The sequence below is a fragment of the Mytilus edulis genome, chromosome 4 (assembly GCF_963676685.1).
Source record: "Mytilus edulis chromosome 4, xbMytEdul2.2, whole genome shotgun sequence".
NCBI lineage: Eukaryota > Metazoa > Mollusca > Bivalvia > Mytilida > Mytilidae > Mytilus > Mytilus edulis.
In genome coordinates, this window is record NC_092347.1 from 65,646,999 (window position 1) to 65,671,515 (window position 24,517).

The following is a 24,517-nucleotide window of genomic DNA, read 5'->3' on the forward strand; positions in this document are numbered from 1 at the left end:
CAAATAGTTCATGGTAGGTTCCATATTCGATCGGTAATTAAACCAAGTAAGGAACTATGTCATCATTGTCTACAAAGTTTTCGATTAGTTGATTTGCTCTCACAAAAATCTTATATTTTCTTATATGCACAATTGGAATGTTTTGAAGAGCATCAATTTTATCGAGATGTTTGCTAAAGTAATTATATACAGAGCCCAAAACATTTCTAATAAAATCCTGGTCATGTTCGTCACAAGTCTTAGCCAACTTCAAACATATGTTTTTTGCATGTTGCGCTACAGTTTGAAAATCTGGTTTCCTAATATTTAAACTGTTTAAGATTCTAATGTTATTATATGGCATAGCAAATCTTGGCAGGATATCGGCTGAAGTCCATGCAAGTTCTTGACTATCATGAGAAATAGCATTTCTATATGAAATTACTCTAAAACCTGTTTTGTAAGACGGATGCAATGTTTCGTAACAATCTTCACATTTGTCTACTACTATGAATTTCATATCTGATAATTCAGATAGAAAATTAAGACTGACTGGATTTGTTTGAACATAATCTAGGATTTTTTTGACAAACATTTTACTTCGGTTATAAATGTTTTCGACCAAGCCTTGAACCATAATTCTTCTTGAGAGGTGGCGTATAATATCTTGAGATAACTGAGTTTTCATACCAGCAGTGACCATGAACGTTCTCCAGCATACTTTGTCAAACGGATGTGGAGGGAACTCAGATATTGTACATAGTGCATCAAATAATTCATTTTCCCTGTCAAAAAATTCGCTGGCCTTTCTAAAAGAACTTCCGTTGAAAATAACACTTGCTGAGGGTAAAAGAGTCTTTATATTATAATCTTCGAGAAGGTTGTCTCTGATAAATTCTAAGTGAACAATTCTAATATGCTCATCTGATAAATAATTGAAATGTTTCAAAATGTAATTACCATACAGAGTACCTGCATTTATTCTCTCACATTCAAGAAGCTGATATAAAAATGAAACAGAAATACCTTCAAAATCTTGGAGCACTATCAATCTCAATTGTTCAAACAAATACCCTAATCCATTTGTCGGTATTGTAATTAAATTATCAAGTATTAAGATCTTCTTTCCTGTCACGGATACTGTTTCCCCGTATAAAGTTGGGAAAAGTGGTAGATTCGTAAACTTCCGAATTTTCTCTTTTTCGTTTGAATGGATACCTTTAATTAGGTATGAAAGAACAACCAAGCATTGTTTCTTCGTTAATTTGAAATCACATTTTTTGTGATCTTTCCAGTAATGGAGACAAGTCAGTGTTGTTTCTATATCACGGTAATTTGCTTGCAGGTTCTGCAAAACTTTAGACTCTATATTGGATACAGGTAGACACATTGCAGATAAAACTGAGAGAAGTTCCGGATATGTGTTGAAGCTGTTAATGTCAATTGTAAGACTGCACAATTTAATTGGAAAGAGAAACTCGGTCGATTTCCAAGTGACAGGTAATAAACACCACGGAAAGAGATCCGTAGGAGTCATAGCTTCGGAATCGATATATTCCCAGAAACCAATTAACCACTGACGAGATAAACTTTCAACCATAAGGCGCGGACTATCAAGTTTATATATACTACTTTCTAATGTTTTTGGTAGAAGTTCAGCAAAGTTTCTGATACTCAAAACTTTAAAATGCTTTTTGTAAATTCGTAAAATATCTACTAGCGATTCATGAACGAATTTTTCTGGCGACCTTTGAAGTAAATAATAAAACTCCGACAAAATAAAATCATTTCTTTCCTTTATCTCATATATATTCTCAATTTGACTTATTAGCAGAGGTGCACCACAAAGTATGTCCCATTTCATTTCTTTTAGACAATACTTCAACACTTGTTTAATTTGATTGACTTGTTCCGATACATTGAATTTTTGTATCTCAAATTTTCCTTGTATATCCAGCTTGTATGATTTAAAAAAATCCAAAGTTGCCTTTGGAGATATACTCTCAATGCATATGCAGGTTTGTGCATCTGCAAAATGACCACACGCATGTTGTTTAGTATACTTTGTATGATGAAATTTGCATGCATGTAACGCTGACTCTTTCAAAAACCTTGGAGAGCAAGTCAGCTTCATTCCTAATTCAACAAAAATCTTTCTTAAACAACAGGCGTCTTCAGGTTCTATTTGATCGGATAGATCATCAATTAAAATAGGCAGTTCACCTTTAAGATGCAGACATGTCCAAGTAGGTTGTTCATCTTTTTCATTCATATTCGATTCAATATACCCTCTAGAAGAAAAACTTGGACTAACGGGAAATATTTCAAATCTACATTTTTTGCTATGTAAAAAAAAATGATAAATAAGCTCTTTCCAGAAATCGGTTTTTGCTTCGTTGAAATCGGGAAGAAATTTGAAGTATTGTTGAATATCATAATAGGTATTTTCTCTGTTTAGAAAGAAACCCAATTCTGTCGTGAAGTCGATACAACTTGCGTATGCAAATGCTATATTAGAACGAATAAGCTCAACATTCCATATAGCACGCACATCACTTGAAAAGTCTACATCAGAACCCCAAAGCTTATTTCTCGACATGTCAACACAAAAAGACCCATTCACGTGACCTGTAAGTCCCGTTTCTATATTAAGTGGTAGTAAACAAAATGCTTTGGATTGAAATTTTTTTGTGCATGATGTTGGCCATATTCTAATAGCAACTCCACCCCTTGGAATTATAGAGATTTCTTTCTCTTTTAGGCTTGATGCTAATCGACGGTCTATCATTTCTGGTTCACTAAAACCTAATGTTTGTACAGCCAACCACGTTGATGATTCTTTTGTTTTAAAATTTTCTATTTTGTGAAAATATCGGAACTCCTCTAGGACAAATGATTCAATGTTACATATAGGCTGTTTAATCAGATCATTATATTCTTTAAATCGTTTTTTAAAATTGATATGTGTCATGTGCATATCTTCGGAATCCACCAGATCCACTCTATTTAAAATGTCATGTGTTCCTATTTGATTTACACGCGACAACGTAATTCTTTTTATGTTTAGTAGAAACAGCAAACTTTCTTCCATGTCACAACTCATTTCGCTTAATAACCGTTCCATGTCATTCGATGTAAAAGGCGTTTTTCGTATGTCAGATTTTCTAGCCATTTCAGCATTCCTTAAAGGGAAGCGAAACCATGTACCATGTTCCCTTTTCAATTCTCCAGCAGTTAGAAAAGTATCAAAAACATCCGGGTATCCTTCTTTCAGTTTTTGTAGTTTCATCAACATGCCTGGAGCATCAAATTTTGCTAGAGGTGCATATTGACAATGGGGATCAAGTACACAATACGTTCCTTCTAAAGCAGAATGGTCACCTCTAGACATAAATGTGGGTACGTCTGTTATATGGTAAACTGCATTGAACCCAATTCCAAATTCTCCAGTTTTTGTGGCTTCCTCTGTTTTACTACCAATGCCAAGCTTTTTTATTCCCAACACATCATTTGAAGTAAAACATGCATCATTGAAAACACATAAAGACGGCCCTTGAAGGGGTTTCCATTTATCGTTGAATATGTATTTTGTTCGATGATGACGCATATCGTACAAAAAATGAACCTCTGAAGCACCGGCGTCGTCTGCATTTTGAAGAATTTCTTTCAAGACAGAGTGCTGTTTGGGATAGTTGTGTAATATTCCCTTAAGTCGTGTTACAAGTTCCTCACGCTGTCCAAAGGGAACAGCATCAATATTCGTAGGCTGCCACATATTACCTGTTCCAACGTGGGCTACATATTTCTCCTTCAGACTAGACCGTTGTTCACATAGTTCTAATATCCCTCCAGCTGTGGGATATTTGACATAACTACCAATAATGTTTGAATCTTCCATTATTGAATTTGACTTGAGAATTTCAATGTTTTCAGCTTCAAGCATTACTATGACATCAACTGGCAATGGTTTATGCATTCTGAACTCTTTCAGAATATAATCCCCTTTTAGGACGTAAAAATGTTCTATGCTCAAGTCGTCTGCAGTAAGTTGGGGTATTAATGGAATGTTATCGAAGGTTGCCATTTTGCTTGTCAGATTTATATGAGTAAGATTTTTGTAATGAGTTATCATTTTCCACACATCAGCGATCCATACTTTATTCAGTGGCGATGCTTTGCATTTCGGAATAAACTTTCCTTTTCCCGAGATATAGCAATGGGTATTAAAAACATCCATTAACAACAAGGAGATGTCTTCAAGCTTCAACGTTGTCAACTGAAACATGTCTGCAATTGATATAAACATTCATGTATGTAACAACATAAAATTTGAATTACAAGTATCATCGAGGTTTAAAGCGGTATAACATTGTAACTACCATTTTGAAAGAAAATAGTTGAAAAAACATTTTTAAGTGTTTTGTTCAAAACATTTATAACTAAATGTGTCAAAGCGACAGGAATGGCCCCGTCTTAAAAAGTTGAAAAATCTGCAATTTCAATAACACATGTGGACACAAACATAATGGTAGTCTCACATATCAAAATTCAGCTCAAAATCTGGTCCGTATAACTGTGATTTTCAACAATTTTCAAAGTTGTAAACCATTAATTTTGGCAAAAATTAGCGGAGCGGAACGAAACTTAAACTTGATCTGTACCTCATCATGAGTGACTCACATACAAAAAATCAGCCCAATATCTGAAAGCATTTAGAAAAAAGTCCGTGTAACTGTGATTTTCAACAATTTATCAAAGTCTATAGCCCGTAAATATAATTTCGGCAAAAATTAGCCGAGCAGAACAAAAATTAAACTTGATCTGTAGCTCATCTTGGTTAACTTGCATGCCAAAAATCATCTAAATATCTGAAAGCATTTAGAAAAAAAGTTCGTATAACTGTGATTTTCAACAATTTATCAAAGTCCAAAGCCCGTAATTTCGGCCAAAAAAAGCGGAGCGGAGCGAAACTTTAAATTGATCTGTAACTCATCATGGATAACTCACATACTAAAAATCAGCTCAATATCTGAAGGCGTTTAGAAACATACTCAGTATAATGGTTTGTTGCGGAATTACGCACTTACGGAATCACGTACAAGGGTAAAACCATATGGCACCGACAACTTTGTTGCGGGGCCAAAAAATGGAAACCAAATAACAATGATTCATTAAAAGTAGTTAGTTTTGGTCAGTTATATACACAGACATATTTTTCAAAAAACGTCCAGCAAGACATTGATTAAATTAATTAGATTTAATTTGGATTCGTATGCCAAGAACTGTGATTTAACTTCTATAGGTTGCATTTCTGTAAATATTGACAATGCAGTTTCCCATACGGCTAAAACTGCACCACTTTTACTATAAAGTTTTGAAAAAAATCTTATCCTAGAATTGAAAGGTCATAAGCACTACAATTTTTTTCAAAGGTCAAAATATAGGGCTGTGCGGCATATTTTCAACATTTATATGCCCTGAACTTTTCAGAGTCTAAACCATCTCATAGAGACATAACTTTGGAATGTTACCAGTAAATATACATGTGCATATTGTTTGCATTGAAATATGTGGTAATCCTTCATTCGAGGTAGGGGTAGTTGAGAAAATTTGTGTTAGATAAAACTCTGACATGGCTATGTCTACTGCTTAATTCAAATCTGTACGCATAAGTCATTTCTACAATGTACGTTTATTATAGATAAATTGTTTTTTGTATTTTGTAAAAGAGAATTACTCAATGATGGGTACACATGATAAAGTAACGGGGTTTAACATTTTTATATATATAACTCAGCTATTTTTCCTATAGTGCAGATGTATGTACTAATAAAAGGTATATTAAAAATATCATAACGAGCAGTACAAAAACAAGTCTATAAAAACTGGGAAATTAAGAAAAACACAATACCAAAGAGCAACAAAACAGGTATTTACAAAACCTATATCAATGAATTAATTCTAGTATTTATATACATCCATAATTACAAATATTCAGCTCAAAGTATTTTTATAAACTTATTGATATGGAATCTAGTCGTCTCGAACTGAAACATCATTTGGTTGTACTGTTAAAACTCATATTAAACTGTTTATTGCTGTTGTTTTGGCCTCTGAATTACTTCAACAATTATACGTTATAAGTAATTTCTGTTTCATATGAAAATAAAAAAAACCAGGGTATGACTGCCAATAAAACAACAATCCATCTGACACCAGATAACCCAGACGTTAAAAAGAATAGGTCAAAGTACGACTGTCAGCAATGAGCAAAACCCATGTCAAATATTTAGATATTAAGGCCTCAAAATAAAGATTACATAAACTAAAAATATATATGTCATAATATGCTTACTGTTTGATGCCAATGACCTCAGGTCTTTCAATAATCCTTCAGGTAGGTCTTGTGATATGAATCTTTGTTCTGCACCAATAAATAACTTAACGGCTTCAGATCTGAGCACAAATACTGATTCTGCTTTTTCGTTGAACGTTGTAAACTGGCAACAATGTAATGGTAACAGTTTCAATCCTTTGAACGCTTTTCTTGGGTCGCAAATTAAGTAATTTAGAAGAGCAACCTTATCTTTCCATTGCAGATTCATATACGACAGTGGGCTATTGTTTACCATTGTAACTAACTCACGAGGCGTAATCGGTCTTAAATTTCCCTTATTAACCAACGCCATCATGTTTTGTCGAACATCCACTACAGGTTGTTGTAGAGTAAGCAAAACATCTTTAATTGTTGTTTTAATTATTTGCTTTTGTTCAGGTGAACAGTTCAACAATCCGTCTACATTACATGTGATGGCTTCATATTTCGTCACCCACGTGCCAGTCTGGCCGAGATCAGAAAAGAAAACTGCCTTCTCAATTATTTTTAAGTAGATCCTGTCTACTAGTGTCTGCCATATTTCTTCTGTGACATCCAAATTGGGTAAGCATTTATAAACCTCATTAATTAGTTCTTCTGTATTTTCATATCTTTGGCTATTTTCAATGAGATGATCTACTAAAGTCATGTACGATTCAGACAAAACTTCTTTAATTAAACCCTCGTTCCATTTAATGAATTTATCGGCAGATCGACCGTCGGATAATTTCAAATGCCTTCGATTCTGACTTAAAGCAAAGTTTCCGTTTACGTGAAAAGGAAGATTAGTTTTGCATGTAGCTGGCAACGGAAGAAAGTTAAAAACTCGGCCTGTATGACAAGCTGTCGACGATTTCTGATATGCCACGCCAACATAAGGTAGACACGCAACTTCTTTGTCACTTGCTAGTCGGCTTAGTTCAAATGACATATCAGAATTACTTGCATAGTAGTGGCATATAGTCCAATATTCTTTTTCCACCAATGATCTTGTTGATATCTGTGTGTGGGCGTCAATAACTGTGGAAAATGTATCAATTGTTTTGTCTTCCGATTCTGAACTTTTTTCCATACTATTCCAAAACAACTGTAAGTCAGATCTTTTGTTGTGTGGAAAAAATATTCGGATATTTATGACAGGATTAGATAACTGCGATGGATTACGTATTTCAATTTGTATTAGGTTTTTCAAAAAAAGTAGCACGATAGCAGCATCTTCCTTAAATAATGATAAAATTTGTGTGATTTTCACGTGCGTGCAAATATTTTTCGATAACTTACTTTCTTGTGATCTTAAAGGAAACCAGAAAAGAGTTGCTGGGTAACTATTTTTTCGGATAGCATTATAATCAAAACCGAACGATGTGAATATCCCACTCTTGCTGATGTCTTCAATCTCGGATAAGGAAACCGTAACACATTCTTTGTCGACATCTAAAGGATTGATGATCACCATAGTGTTGCCACTGATAACTACAGGGGTATCTGTGTAAGTCAAATAATATATCGAATTAATAGAAATCAGTTGTAAAATCTTTTGTGTCTTTAGCATTGTGTGATTAAAATTTGGAAACAAAAGAGTTTGAAGTCTTTAAAAACTATATTCCTAAGAAGATTCGAAATTCAAAATGTTCATGAAATTTAATTTTCGATTTCGCAAGGATACTAAAAATTGCAGTTTGCATAAACTGCAAAACATGATACAATAGTTCATCAAAAATAAAACAAGAATATGTGTTTTTTACAAAAAAGACGTCTTTGAATTTCAATTTAAAAAAACATCAATAATTGAAATTGCTCATCTAATTGATTTTTCAATTTACTGATAGCAGAGATATTTTTTTAATTTTGACATACTAAATAGAAAATTAAAAATGCTCAAATATAGAGACCTTTTCATTTTGACATTATGAATTGAAAAATTAAAAAACTCCAATATAAAAAAGTTTTGATTTTGACAAAATAGATATAAAAAGTAGAAAAATGCTCCACTTTTCGTTGAAAATTGAAACAGATAGTTTGAAGTTAATCAAAGCATTTCAAGTTTCTTTTTACAAAACAAAATAAAATATACATTGAACTATTATTGTGAGGATTTTTTTTTTTACTTTCTAAGAACAAGAATGGGAAAAACTATCTAAAGAAAAGCCAATATTCTGTAAAATGTTCCCTTAATCTACTTTTTTTTTTGTATCAAGGTTTCAAAATGAAGATGTTCTATTGGATGATTTTTTTTAACTTATAATCGAATACTCTGGGGTATACCAGGGTATTGAACAATTCTATCATTTTTTTTAGTTTCTAATCACAAAATGGTGTACTTTCCTGTATAATCCATACAAAATGTGTCATTTTGTCACGTCCTGTAGCTTGAGAAAATGCGCGGTGACCCATCATTTTTATTATATTTTTCAAAATACTACATTTTGGCAAAGTATGAACAAATTCTATAATTTTTAATTTAAACTCCCCATACCACCTTAAATATATGCAATGACATAAATGTTTGTGTGAAAAAGGAGAGCCGCATCACGAAAGGCTACAAGTATATTGTCTAACTGAAAAGATACATATTAACATAGCTTTAAACAAATAAAGTTGTTCCAAATTAGATTTTGCGATCTTCCACTAGATATTGAAAAAAGATAATAAAGTATTTTTTTCTGTAGTTATTTGATTTCATTATTTACAAAAGCTTCAAATTAGCAAGCAATTATAAATTTTTAATTTCAACAGCCAGAATGACTTTTTTGTCGTAAATATACAGTCTTTTCACACTTACACAAAGATATTTTCTCTTTAAAATCAAACAGACTGTAATAGATTTAAAAATTTGTATTGTTAACTATTCTAAATCAGACACATTTACCAAATATTTTAATGCACATGACTAAACATGACTACACTATACCTGTAAGGTGGAAAACAGATTTAAAACCTTGTCCAAATCGTCCAATTTTGTCAACTTTTTCCTCTTTATGACTGAGACAAACACTTGCAATTCCATCCCAATCATCTTCATCAAACACACCATCATTATATATACATAGGGCGGGTGACTGAAAAGAAAATGGTCATCTTTATTGTAAATAGTCAGCATTTAAGCATTACAATGTATTAACAAGAGCTTAATACAAGTGAAATACATTTAAAACTTTTAGTGTTTTTGGTTATTCAAATTATTAAATTTGTAACAAGGATATTCCTATTCCTCTAATGTGGGTATGAAAAAGCATTAACTAGTGATTAAAATAAATAAGCACGATGATTTTATTTCATACATATACTGTATTATATCTCCAGTGCAACAAAATAATTTATCCGATTGAGATCACCCCAGTTGTTGGTTGGGTTCGTGTTGCTTATTCTGTAGTTTTCTATGTTGTTTCATGTGTATTATTGTTTGTCTGTTTGTCTGTTTGTATTTTTAGCCATGGCGTAGTCAGTATATTTTCGATTTATGAGTATGACTGTCCCTCTTTCGTCCCTCTTTTAGATTTACTGATAAATTTCTTACCCTGGTACTGTTTGTGTGTTATTTGAATTTGTGCTCAGTAACGCTTTGAGAGATCATCGTTCCGACTAATTTTCACAGGTTATTCTTATGTTGTGTTTTTACACCCCTGACTCGCCGTAGTTTTTCTATTTAAGCTTTTGTATAAATGAATAACAAAAATTACCGTTAAGAATTGTCCTAATTCACCCGGCGGATTTATATGACGTTGGTCATACATGATCTTCATGACAGACGCTTTAGCATCTTCTGCATTCTGTACGAGCTCCTGAAATTTGAAAAAAATGGACAACTAGAGTTCAGATTTAAAGGTCATGTCATCTATTATCTTCCTTTCTTATTTCCCTTTGAGCTGATATAATGACTGATAATAAAATCGACCATAATTTGTAAAGAAAAATGTATTCAGCATTGCTCTCAGGAACTGCGAACTTATTGAAGATACTAGCACATGACTTTGTTTTACGTGCGTTTTGTCTTGATCTGACCAATACATTGCGTTCAATTCAAATCAGTTTGAAAGCCGTAACAAATCGAAGTTTAATAATTTGAAAATAAATAAAAATGTCTTAAAATATAAATCACATAATCTTGGTGAAGCCAAGTACGCATATGGTAATAAAAGACTTAGTGTTTCGAATAACTCTACACTTCATATGTTTTTGTTTACAAAAAAGGCCTGCACTGGACAAGTGATACCATCGAGCACAAAAATGCTGTTACCAGCGGCATCAAACTAATGGTTGCTAAAACTCTTCAAATATACCAGGCTTATAATTTGGTACAACATACGCACTTTGAATATAAATATAAAATCAATTTATCTTGAAACAAAACACTCGGTTAACCAAACCAAAACTAAATTGAAATACACTCGGTTGACCAATTTGAAACCAAAACGAAATTAAAGAGCTTCCAAATTTTTAATTCCATATCATTGCGCCAAATACAACATATGTCATTTTTGCCTTTTACATCACGGGTCCTTTGTTTTACCAAGGATGATCTGAACCTAATCATCCCGTCTAGATCACCCTAGCTTGAGTTTCTTTTTGTTTTGTAACATTTTGGGGGGAATGCCTTATCCACAATAAAACGTAGAATTATCTATACGGAAAAGACTTACTTTCAAAAATGTAGAACAAATCCAGTGTCGATCTCTGCTGGGATTCGAACTCAAGAACTTTATCATATAAACCCACGACGAAAACATATAATGAAGGAAGATTGGATTCGAACTATTAGTTAATTTAATGTACTTTAAAACATTGTATCAGGGGCTCTTCAAGGGTATATACTATATATAGAGATTAATACATGGTCATGTCCATATCGACCCAATATCAGCCCGAGACGTAGTTGAATAATCTAGTTTATTAGTACCTTTGTGATTTAGAGTACTTGAAGGTGTTACCATTTGTCCTCTTTTATAATATAAATAAAAAAACGGGTTCCTGTTGTTTTATGGTTGTCTCAGATTTTTTTGTTGGTTTTCTTTATTGTTCATGTTTATTGTTTGAAATGGCTCTGACAAAACGTTTATAATACGACACGCTACATTTGTGTAAGTTAACAATCAATATGGACTCTAACTTAGCAGACAATAACATCACTGAGAAATACCGAAATAAAACAATTAATATTTAACAACATACATGGAGAATTTGAACATCTTCTGGATATTCTCTCATTATATTTTGAAGATGCTTTAGTATTGGAGGTCGCTTCATTGGACATCGCCTTATTGGGTCCTTCTTTTTACTGTTTGTAGCCATCTTGTATATGTTTCTGAAAATAATATTTCTATCTAGAAAGTACAATTGATCATAGTTAAAATCTTCATAATTATCCAAAAACTAGGGGTGATCTCAGGTGCTCCGGAAGGGTAAGCAGATCCTGCTCCACATGCGAACGTGGCACCCGTAGTGTTGCTCATATTATAACAAATCCGGTTAATAGTCTAATTCAACAGGTCACATTCATGAAAGGGAAAGGGTATTGTAGTTACGACGTAAGGAACATATCCGATATCATTTGTGAAACGGTTCTTCCATAACTGTCAACCAACTCGTAATGGCGTCCTTAAAATTTAAGAAGGGATTATTTCAACTTCACCATTTGGAACTCTTGGTTAAATAGCTTCCTTGTGAGCAGCAACCCTCTATAAAGAAAATCATGATAGGAAATGCAAGCACGGGAATATCATTTCAATTGGGAGATATATACCCCGTATGCAGGTGCTGCTGGAATGTTGCTACTTAGAAATGGAAAGTTCACAATTGGAAAGCTGAAATCATCTCTTTTGTCGTGAAGTTTTGTTGTTGTATAATTGTATATGTACCACCCTCTCAATCTTGAGTAAGTTCGTTATATTATTATAATAATAATAACTTTTTTTTATAAGAGTCAGGTCTGGATGGTGGTCCTATATTTCTGTTATCTTTATTTTGTTTTAATCTTTATTTATAATCTTTTTGGTCATTATAATTTTGAATATTTTGTTTTATATTTTAGCACCTTGTTATTCTCTATTGTCAAATCTTTCTATTATCTTTATCTATTGACAATTTTATTGTCACTTGTTTTCTTTTCCAACATTTTATTTCAAGCGACCAGTGTTGTTAGTACAACATACAGCTTGCTTTTGGAACTCAATAAAAAAAATGTCGTCCTTTATTTGTTTACATAATTCATTACTATATGACATTCTCTTGGTCTCTAAGATATATTCTTACTTACCCCTTCAAGCTAGAATTTCTGCATTTCTGTGTCTTTTAGGCAAAGCATAAGCTGGTTTTTATGTATTTTGTCTGCGAATGAAGAAGTAAATATTTCATTAACGCATTTCTTATGAATTTAAGCACCCATGGAAAATGTATGTGTAGATAAAGGGGGTTATTCTATTTATTTGAGTGAAGCATGTAAAGGGTGTATTTAGCCTAGTAGCCTAAAACTCATAAAAATGTATGGTAAACCAGATTTTTTTTATCACAAATAAAATTGAGAATGGAAATGGGGAATGTGTCAAAGAGACAACAACCCGACCAAATAAAAAACAACAGCAGAAGGTCGCCAACAGGTCTTCAATGAAGCGAGAAATTCCCGCACCCGGAGGCGTCCTTCAGCTGGCCCCTAAACAAATATATACTAGTCCAGTGATAATGAACGCCATACTAATTTCCAAATTGAACACAAGAAACTAAAATTAAAATAATACAAGACTAACAAAGGCCAGAGGCTCCTGACTTGGGACAGGCGCAAAAATGCGGCGGGGTTAAACATGTTTGTGAGATCTCAACCCTCCCCCTATACCTCTAACCAATGTAGAAAAGTAAACGCATAACAATACGCACATTAAAATTCAGTTCAAGAAAAGTCCGAGTCTGATGTCAGAAGATGTAACCAAGGAAAATAAACAAAATGACAATAATACATAAATAACAACAGACTACTAGCAGTTAACTGACATGCCAGCTCCAGACTTCAATTAAACTGACTGAAAGATTATGATTTCATCATATGAACATCAGGCACAATCCTTCCCGTTAGGGGTTTAGTATCATACCATCATAACATATATGAGAAGAACATAACCCGTGTCATGCCAACAACTGTTTTTAGAATAAATGTGTTTAGTTCCGATGCAAAGACCTTATCAGTGACTCAATATTAACGCCAAAATATGCAATCTTTAATGACTTGACAACAGTATCGTAATTATTTTCCTTCTTAATAAGTCTATTCAAAGGTTTTGTAAGTTTCTGAGGTGAATACTGACACCTTTGTGCTTTATAAAGAATATTTCCATAAAAAAATTGGATGTGAAATACCTGAACGTATTAGAAGTCTGCATGTTGAGCTATATTTAAGAATGATGTCTTTATACTGATGATAAAATTTAGTAAATGTTTTGAGTAGTTTGTGATATCGAAAACCCTGGTGTAATAATTTTTCAGTAATACACAAATTTCTCTCGTTAAAATCTAAAACATTGTTACATACACGAGCGAATCGTACAAGTTGAGATATATAAACACCGTAAGATGGTGACAAGGGAACGTCACCATCTAAAAACGGATAATTAACGATAGGAAATGAAAAATCATCCCTTTTATCATAAATTTTAGTATTCAGCTTTCCATTAGTGATATAGATATCAAGATCGAGAAAAGGGTAGTGGTCATTGTTAGTATTAGCTTTATTTAAAGTAAGTTCAACAGGATAAATTTCATTAATATACATACTGAAGTCGTCATTATTGAGAGCCAAAATATCATCCAAATATCTAAAAGTATTATTAAATTTGTTTATCAGATGTTGTTTCGATGGGTCTTTGCTTATTTTTGTCATAAATTGTAACTCATAACAATACAAAAACAGGTCCGCAATAAGTGGTGCACAGTTAGTCCCCATTGGAATTCCGATAATCTGACGATATACGGAATCCCCAAAGCGAACAAAAATGTTATCTAGTAAAAATTCAAGGGCATATATAGTATCAAAGCATGTCCAATTAACATAGTTTTTTTGTTTATTGCTACTAAAAAATGACCTAAAAGAGTTTGTACATATATATTCACATTCAGATTTTTTGAATGCCCATTTAATTAGGTGTGTGAATTTTTTCTTAATGAGAATGTGAGGCAATGTGGTATACAGGGTAGAAAAATCAAAACTTTGAACAGATTCAAAATCACCAATATAAGCATGCAATTTATCAAGTACTTCCAACGAGTTCTTGACACTCCAAAAGTAATTTATTCCACTATTTTCGAAGGCCTTATTTGAACAATTTATTATCAGGTTTTTAATTGTACCAAGTGTGCTGGTAAGAAGAATAGACAATTTAGTAGTTGAACAATGGCTTGAAGACGAAATAAATCTATATTTGTAAGGGGTTTTGTGTAGCTTCGGAAGCCAATACATAGTTGGGACTTTCATTGTATTTGGCTCTGCTTGTAAAGCGGTGGCTAAAAGTTTATGTTTGTTACAGATTTCGTTTTCTGAAAATGGAGTCAGTTGGAATGTTGGTGAATTGGTGATTTCCTTTTTCAGAACCTCAATGTAAAATTTACGTCAAACAATAATAATATTATTAGCAGCTTTATCGGCCGGGACAAAAACAAATTCCTTGGCTAGTTCTTTTAGTTTATGTTTGATACGAGAAATAGGTTTATTGTGGTTATTATTAATAGTAAAATGTTCTTTAAAATGTTGAATACGTATATCAACTATCTTCATTACTGAATTAAAAAAAGGGTCCAAAGATTTTTTGTCAGCTTTTTCCCGTTTTATCCATTTCATACAGTAAGTATGGAGTGAGTCGTGGATGATATCACGACACTCATTCCAATTAATAATAGACGGGGGACGATATTTAGGTCCTTTACTGAGGAATGATTTTAACTCTCGGTCTTGAACGGTGTTAAGATCTCCTGTTATAACATGGGAAATGGGTCCATAGATATATTCGGAATTACTGCAATTACATGAAGTAGGTGTATTTTCACTGATATTAACATCTTTACACAATTGACTATAATTAAACACAAATTTCTGGGTAGATTTCTTGTAAATATAACAAATAAGAGGTAGCTCAGTATTGTCAAAATATCCAGGAATTTGTTCTTTAACAGAATGGTCGTTAAATATACCGGCAATATTTACAAAATCAAAGCCTTTATTGACATACTTAATTTTAATAAAATGTTTTTTATGATCTTCAGGGCGATCAATTTTGGGAAATAATTTAGAATAACAATATGCCATAATAATTTGAACAATTTCATACTTAGGACTGCTATATGAAATTGTGTTGCAATCCTCCAAAATTTTATTTAACTTATTAACCGGTAACGAACAGAGTTTTGTTAAGAGATAATGTCTGCCGTTGTTTTTTGAAATAGAAATTAGGTCCGAAATATTAGTATGATTGGCCCGAAATTTTCTTTGATTGCGATTTGTTCTACGACCGTGAGAACGTTTTTTACGAACAGTTTTAGAAACTATATCCAAAATGTTAACGGAATTGGTTCTAGATATATTACCAATTCCCATGATATTATCATTTAGACCGAGAGGGTAAACTGTCTGTAATTTTTTAATCCAATTTAATTCAATTATTTTCCGTGATCGTACAAACTTTGAATGCGATTCACCAGGCTGCTTATTTACTACTTCTAAAGGTTGAACTGCTAAATATTTAAAAGGATGGTTGTGCTTCTTAAGGTGTTGGTAAATGATACTTTTGAATTTATTGGGTCTTTTAAAACGATACAGATGTTCTTGAGTGCGTTTAGATAAATTTCGTCCAGTTTCTCCTACGTACTGAATACCACACCCCGGTTTGTTTCATGTGAGTAAATAAATAATGCTGTTTGTTTTTCAAGTTATATCAGTTTCAAAATTTAAAGAAAATGTGCGACCATTAAACGTGGACCTTACCGTATTGTTGGTGGAAAGACGGGGACATGTAAGTCATTTTTTGGCATGACACTTATCGATAGAAGGGTAACCACGATTTTTATTGTTAAAAATGTTAGCGATGGTAGTATTTTTAGATAACCGATTTTGAAGATTGAGACGTGTAGATACCCTTTGAACAAGTTTAGTATTTAGTAATTTTCCATTTCTAAGCTTCATAATTGTTTTGTTAGTGAATTATATAATAAAGGAGCAAAGGTTGGCGTCCAGAATATGAACCAGCATACAATAATTTAAGTTATATAAAATGGATAAATTTGTTCGGCTAAAAATGTCAAAGGCTATCAGTATAAATTACCCGAAAAAGATAGGGTATATCAGGGTAGGACTGATGGCTGACTAAATAGTAGAATGGGGCTGAATATTGAAATACTATCATTACTTATTTATTTATTTAAAATCTGTCAATAAGAAAATCAATAATGGATATTTTAACATTCGATCACAAAATCATATTCAAAATTTGAATTGTCTTTCTTGTGAGAAATTTTCTTAATTGCTGCTTTAATAAAGAATAAAGATGTATAAATATAAAACATAAGTACTTTGGACTTACCTCTTACCAATTTGATATGAATTGGTTGTATATATCTCAGCAATTCCAACCATGACAGCTAAACAAACAAAAAAGGAATTTAAACACGTAAATACTAATACGTCATTTGTGTCAAGGACATTTTGACTTCCATAAAATGCAGTTTACATTTAAGATAACAATAGAAATACGCAATGCATTGCACTAACATGATAAAATTGTATCTAGATTAAAGGGCACATTTAAATGATCTTTGCTAGTATGTTTAACGCCATTATTAAATACATCACTTTTCTTTTTACCGAATTATTGTCCTTTGTTTTTCAAACTTAGATAACATATTACATATTAGAGACCCGTGCCTTGAAGGCTTCGTGCAATTGTTAATTCATCTATTTTCTTTCTTTTGGACGAAAATGTTTATCGATTTTATGTTCGTATTCACATCGAATGTAAACTATATTAATATTGGTAGGTACTCACATAACATTTATATAGTACAAATGCGATAGAGAATATAATTTGTTAGGATCTCGTTATGATGACAGATGATGGAATAGTTGATGCAAGTACATGCTCCTTATATTGCCCGACTTATTGTCATGCAACAATCACTAACATGTATACTCCTTACCAAAGATTGCATATACTTTGAAAATATTTTTTAGGGCTGCAGTGAAGTATAGATTCTTTGCATTTTCATAAAGAGCAAGACAAAAAAATATCATATAGTTTACTGATTCATCCATTTTTTTCCTTGTCAGTTCGCAACACTTCTGAAAAAAGATTTCAATGACAAAAGAAGTTGTTATGTATATATCTCATCACCATTCATTATTGTAACATCTCTTCCTTATATATAATTATATTGCAATGATAAAGTCATATGTTCTATCTACATCTAGTCCTTCCAGTAACTCGATGAATGTGTAATGAATATCTTTAACTCTGTGTCTCGGTGTAGACAAATAATACGGACATCGTCATACACATCACTTCTTATACTGATGTTGATATTGATGACATTTTGTCATTTATGCTGAAGCTATTTAGTATTCATCACATCCACACGAAGCTATATTCACTACCTCTTTCAAAACATAAATTGGAAGCACACTTTTTTAAATGCTAATATATTCATTCGAGACATGACAATCTGGTACTTTGAAATGTTGCAAAACACTTGTCCTAACTCAATGACAAATACACAAATGTATGCTGTTGTCACCGCAGATAAAGCCCCAAACAACATCGTGTGTATGTGTAAAACTCATTACATAAACTGCTTGATAAATGAATTAGATATTGGAAACTCAACATATACCCTAACGACACTTACCAAAGAGGAAATCCTGGATAATCATTGGTTTGTTCTATGTTCCTTTGAAATTGCAACCAAAGATGAAGAACTGGATCTTCCATCACCAAGACCTGTTGGTGACCTTCTGCTGTTGTTGTTTTTTTCTATGGTCGGGTTGTTGTCTCTTTGGCACATTCCCCATTTCCATTCTCAATTTTATTGGATACCTAAACTACATAAGTGACATTACAAACAACGATATATTGCTTGGTTTTCCAATTGCTCCAAAAACACCTCTTTTTTAAATTATTAACATCTATTCTATCAGCGATCAAAGCCGGCTTTAAATTTATTGTTATACTGCTTATTCTAGAAGTGTCGTGAATCAGATGTTGATACTAAAAAAATTCCAAAGATCTTTTAGAGTACATACAATGATATCTAAGACTCTTTTATCTTGCAATAGTATTAAAACATTTGACTTTTCTACACTTTACACAAGTATTCCCCATTCCAAACTAAAAGACAAATTGAAAGAGTTGGCATTGCTTTGTTTGATAAAATGGTCAACGAAGATACAAGTATATTGTCTTTAATAGGGAGGAATAAATCATACTTTGTATAGGATCACATGGATTCTAACAAAATATTCTCTAATACTGACATTTTCAAGATGCTTGATTTTTTGATTGACAACATATTTGTTACGTTCGGAGGACGTGTTTTTCAAAACACTGTCGGCATTCCAATAGGAACCAATTGTGCCCCTTTTCTTACCGACTTGTTTCTTTATCATTATGAGGCTGACTTCATACAGGAACTTCTTCTTATGATGAAAAATATAAAGTTAGCAATATCCTTTAACTTTACTTACCGCTATATAAATGATGTTCTCTCACCAAATAATTCAAAATTTGATGACTATGTTGAACGCATTAATACCATCGAACTAGATATAAAGGATACAACAGATACAGTTAAGTCTGCCTCATATCTTGACTTACATCTATAAATTGACAATGAGGGTCGGTTGAAAACAATGCTTTACGACAAACAAGATGATGTCAGCTTCCCAATTGTGAGCTTTCATTTCTATGTAGTAACATTCGAGCAGGGCCTGCATACGGAGTATATATCTCCCAATTGATACGATATTCCAGCGCTTGCATTTCCTATCATGAGTTCCTTGATAGAGGGTTGCTGCTCACAAGGATGCCATAAAACCAAGAACTCCAAATGGTGAAGTTGAGATCATCCCTTCGTAAATTTTACAGATGCCATCACGAGTTGGTTGACTGATATGGAATAACCTTTTCACAGATATTTCGGATATGTTTCTTACGTCTTAACTACAATCCCCTTCCTTTTTTATGGATGTGAACTACCGAATTGAACTATTAACCGGGTTTGTAACAACATGAGCAACACGACGGGTGCCACATGTGGAGCAGGATCTGCTTACCCTTCCGGAGCACATGAGATCACTCTCAGTTTTTGGTTGGGTTCGTGTTGCTTAGACTTTAGTTTTCTATTTTATTTCTTGTGTTGCATTATTTTTCTGTTTGTCCTTTTCATTTTCAGCCATGGCTTTGTCATTTTATTTTTGATTTATGAGTTTGGATGTTCCTCTGGTTTCTTTCGCCTCTTTTGATACTATTAAAGTAGAAATTGATCAAAGACTTGACTATCCGGGGCTGCAAAGAATGCTCCTAAACAATAGGACCTTGAATATTTATATTAAAAGAATGAAAATGTAAAAGATTAATAGCAGGTGCATACCGTCCATAGTTATGCAAAGCTTAAAATATATTTATTTAAAAAATAGGAGGAATTATAACTATAACACAAACTTAATATAGCATTACGCTTGGAAATGGAGAAATCTTCTACAAATTTGGATATCGATATTTTGTTAATTCTTCTTTAAACTTTAAAAAGTATACCAATGTCGCCTCAGTTGGCTCACTGTGTCAAGGGCATATAATATACGATTTTCGAAAAACGCATTGATAGTTTAAAATGAAAGTAGAAATACATATCAATATATCATTGACATAATAACAATGTTCATTGCTTCTGCCAATAAAAACATTTGTGTATTTGTATAGGCAAAGGGCAAATGCAAATGAAATTTTCATTAAAGCGACATTATTAATTTCATACCGATATTTTTAAGTTTATAAGCTCTTCCTTTATCATGTAGCAACTTTACGTTAATTTTGAGCTATGAAAGTCAAGTGGCTCGAGTATTTTTCTGAGGAAGATTTTAAAAATTGCAAAGAAATATTTTTACATTGGGTTAGCTTTCATTAGTCTTAACTATCTATTGATAGATTAACAACTTTTGGTTATATTTATAATTTAGAATCATCATTGAAGGTGGGGAACGATTTTGCAGATAATTAATTATATTGATGTGCCATTTGTATGCAAGGGTGACATTTCGTTGTATTATGTGCCAATTCGAAAAAGTTATGCGAGTATTCTCTCCCCTTAACAGGTTCATTATTTTATAATTAAGTTTAGGTTTCTGATATAATTTTGAATAATTACAAAATGTATCAATTCAATATATTTCAGTTTTTGTTATTGGTGTATCAAAAACATTGATGTACGAATATAATTTCATAAATTTGAAACGTTTAAAATGATTACATACCAATCTAAAGAACCGTTCATCATTTTTCAAAAAGACTATGAACGAAAATGGATTTATTTATCTTCCCTTGGTGACAGGTTGATAGGGAAATGAACCAGCGTAAGATAATGGTAATCACAGAGAGGGACCAGCAAGCAATTTTTAATTGTAGCTTATTCAACAATAAAACAATTTTCGACTATAAACGAATGTTACTTTAAACAAATATAAAGACTTTGTTAGCTAAATCTACAAATTTTATTAGATATTATGATTTGTTATTGCAATAGATTAATATGCTACTTTATGTCATTCTGGTTTTTGTTTTTTTTTAATTTTAACTTATCTTGATGTTGTGTGCCTTCGTATGGTTTTATTTCTGCTTGAAAGAACTTGTTTAAATTTTATAGCGTTTTCAAATCACAGTCCGAATATATTTGTCAAGGCACAAAGCAAGGGCACAAAGCCAAATGAAAAAGTAAATTCATATATGCTTAGTGTCTCATGCAAAGACAGTGTGTAAACAATTAGAGTTAAATAAATACTCTACGACTGATCTGACTTATTACCCATTCACATCCCCTACAATTTTAACATGAATTTCCTATGTTTAATAGGATTTTTATTTTTTAAAACTTCAAGGTTCTCGATTGAACTAAAAAAAATGAGTACGAAAGCTGACAAAACATTTCACAAAATATATCGTGAATATAAGAGTGTATGCATTGTAATTTTTAGGATTTTGAGATATACTTCATTTGCATATTCATTCCTTTTGGTTCAATACATATTTTGTTTCGTAAAATTCGTTAAGTATTGAGTTTAAAACAGATGTTGGGTTTCCGGGTAGTTTCGTAAAAAAAACTATTGAATATTGAAGTCAAGCATAATAAATAAAACATCATATAAAAAAATGTACACAATAAAAAAATAAACATGGTTCAGTGACCTTTAGTTGCTTATTTTAACGTCATTCCGGTACCGGTCATTCTCGTCCCTCATTTTATTCTAGGAAATCTAATGGTTCTAATATTACAAGGTACATTACATTTCAGTGTAACACATTGTGGTATCTTCATTACATATTCGTGGAATTTTGTCTATAATACATGTAGTTCTCAGTATTAAACCGTGTTATAGGCTGTATTTTCTGATACCGTTAAAACAACTGTCTTCAGTAAAATTAAAATGCTTAGTAGAAGATTGGTTCTTTTTCTTGTCTGTTTATCAGTTGACATTGGTAAGTAATTTGACATTTCATAATTTATTCCATTGTTTCAGTTCAATGTTTTTGTTGGAAAGTTTGACATTGTTTTTAATCATTCGTCTTTATTGTAGGCATAACGGCATCTTGTATCAGCGAAGACCTACTTCGAACATTGCTGGCTACAAAGGGATCATGTAAACAAGGTAATTGTGTATTCTTCTTAAAAATACGATGTGTATGCTGATTTCAAGTGAGTTATTCTAAGCTTGGTCTTGGATCGGGACTGCTGATAGTGGATTGTTACCCTCTTCACCTTTATGTTGGAATACCGTTATATTGAAATATCTCGAGAAGCATTTTTTTAAGGTTACTATAAAAACTATTATTTATGATACAGGTTGATGCTTTCTGTTTTATAGTATAACGACCATTAAAACTATATACGGATTGTATCAAAAACATATAATGTGTTCTTATTTTAGAATTTAAGCCAAGTATTGGTTTTAAAAAACTTAAATATTTGTTTAAAGCAATCTGATGTTCTTTTCACTTTATGATAATGATGAAAGATTCAGTTATGAAATGAAAAAATATCTCTTGTATGCATAGCGTCGATTGTTTAGGTTTCAATTGGTATTTATTTTCGCTCCTTGTTGGCTTTATCATGTCATCACCGCTTATGACTTACACATAGTATGCCTTGTTCATCTTTCGTTTATTGCTAAACGCCCATCTGTTGCAGTTAAAGTTCCTTTACTGGTATTACTTACATTTGACCAAGGCATCTGTAATTCTCCGAGGGTAGCACCAGACCAGTAGCCAGTATCTCAGAATTCGATAGACCATAAATTAACATTATAAACTGATTTTGATAAATACGATATATTCTTTTTCAGAAAATGTCGACAAACCAGCCTTCTTTGCATTCTTGAAGAGTGATCTTACTTCATCCGGTACGCAAGTTATCAAGTTTCAAAACATAAGGATTAACAAAGGGAACCACTACAACCCAACAACTGGTATGTTTACAGCACCGAGACAGGGAATTTACCAGATATCATGTACTATTGTCGGATACGATACCCATGTGTTTTACTATCAGATTACAGTTAACGGGAGCCCATACACTTTGGGAAACACAAGCAGTGGAGGATCGTGGAACTCTCAAACCTCAACAGTTCTGATGAATCTGAAGAAAGGGGACCGAGTGTATGTGGAACATCGAGGTGGATCCCAGAAAGCTCACGCTAACACCAATACTTATTTTTCTGGATATTTACTGCAATAAATAGTTCTGAAAGATGAAGTATTCGTCTGTTTTTTTCTTGAAACATGTTTTAAAAAATGGCAGAGAGTACATCTATACTACATTCAGTGCAACAAATGTTGGGTTTTTTTTCTCCTTATATATTCAATCAGAACAAAGCAAAATTAACCCTTTTTATCTTTCATCAGACATATGACACTTTACAAATCATTATAACAGGTGAGGATGTAAACATGAACTTTAATCAATTGACCAATCAATCAAATGAATCACAATGCATTGTAGGCTACTACAGTTTTTCTTTCAATTAACTACACGTAAAAATTCAAAGCTCAAACACAACAAACGAACGGAAAACAACTGTCGTATTCCTTACTTGATACAGATATTTCTTTATTTTGAAAAGTGTGGATCAAACCTGGTTATACATTTATAGCTAGCTAAGCACCTCACTTGTGATCAAAACAGACATAATCGGTAAAAATTCCAAAATAGGGATACAGCAGTCAACATTGTGTTTTTACCTTAATCACTATAAAACAAACAAATATGTCAAAAAACAAAAAAACAAAATGACATGTAAACAAAGCACATAAGCAAACATGAACAACACAAATACATAAAATGACCCCAACACAACAACACTATGGTGGGATGCATAAGCTCCGAGCCACACCACTGAAAAGGACATAACCATAAATAGACTCAACAGTGAGGGTTAATTATTTAAAAAGACCAATAAAAGAATACTAGAAAAGGGGCCACTTTTTATTGTATCTCAGAATTTGATATTTCACATTTTTTTTCATCAAATGTAATAAGGATATGTAGTATATAACATACTCTTATGCATGCTCAGATAAAAAAAAATATTGTTCTCATGTTTAAGAACGTTTTGGTTTTGTCATAGTTGTTGAACATGTTTTGTTTATCATCATGCACTAAGTCTGTGCAGTTATTTCACGTGAAATAAGAAATGAAGTGACCACTGTCCAGTATAAAACCAAACTGACAACTGTAAAATTGTTCATAACGTTCAAAAGGAATGAGTCGCACACTACTACATGTATTCAAGGAAAGGATTTTCTCTACTGTGCATTATATTGCCTTTTCAAAAGCAATGTTCCTTCATAAAACACAGAGAATACGACACAGACATCCTGCTTGACAAAGGAGTAGGTCCGTTAAGGACCGATTTTGGCCTCAAATGTCAGGTTC

At 32.5% G+C, this 24,517-nt stretch overlaps 3 protein-coding genes across 3 annotated transcripts in view; 2 read left to right on the plus strand and 1 right to left on the minus strand.

The window, feature by feature from the left end:
* The window catches only part of LOC139520256 (myosin regulatory light chain A, smooth adductor muscle-like), a 396,856-nt gene that overhangs the window by 72,084 nt on the left and 300,255 nt on the right, over positions 1–24,517 (plus strand). The window lies entirely within an intron of this gene.
* Positions 38–16,992, minus strand: LOC139520245 (sacsin-like). The gene is made up of 7 exons (XM_071312732.1): positions 16,909–16,992; positions 12,609–12,679; positions 11,525–11,657; positions 10,036–10,137; positions 9,267–9,414; positions 6,335–7,840; positions 38–4,266 (listed from the first exon to the last, which is right to left on the minus strand). The coding sequence occupies exons 3-7, from the start codon at positions 11,642–11,644 to the stop codon at positions 38–40; spliced, it is 6,105 nt and encodes a 2,034-aa protein (XP_071168833.1). The 5' UTR covers positions 11,645–11,657; positions 12,609–12,679; positions 16,909–16,992.
* On the plus strand, positions 21,972–23,338 carry LOC139518504 (complement C1q-like protein 2). The gene is made up of 3 exons (XM_071310013.1): positions 21,972–22,065; positions 22,164–22,235; positions 22,929–23,338. The coding sequence occupies exons 1-3, from the start codon at positions 22,014–22,016 to the stop codon at positions 23,318–23,320; spliced, it is 516 nt and encodes a 171-aa protein (XP_071166114.1). The 5' UTR covers positions 21,972–22,013; the 3' UTR covers positions 23,321–23,338.

Bases quoted from the DNA above. Each gene is read 5' to 3' on its own strand.
- LOC139520245 (XM_071312732.1), bottom strand. From the start codon at position 11,644: ATGGCTACAAACAGTAAAAAGAAGGACCCAATAAGGCGATGTCCAATG. The intron at 10,138-11,524 runs GTATGTTGTTAA...TTCAAATTTCAG, and splicing joins AAGATGTTCAAATTCTCCAT to GAGCTCGTACAGAATGCAGA. The intron at 9,415-10,035 runs GTAATTTTTGTT...TTTTCTTTTCAG, and splicing joins AATTAGGACAATTCTTAACG to TCACCCGCCCTATGTATATA.
- LOC139518504 (XM_071310013.1), top strand. From the start codon at position 22,014: ATGCTTAGTAGAAGATTGGTTCTTTTTCTTGTCTGTTTATCAGTTGAC. The intron at 22,066-22,163 runs GTAAGTAATTTG...TCTTTATTGTAG, and splicing joins CTGTTTATCAGTTGACATTG to GCATAACGGCATCTTGTATC. The intron at 22,236-22,928 runs GTAATTGTGTAT...ATTCTTTTTCAG, and splicing joins AAAGGGATCATGTAAACAAG to AAAATGTCGACAAACCAGCC.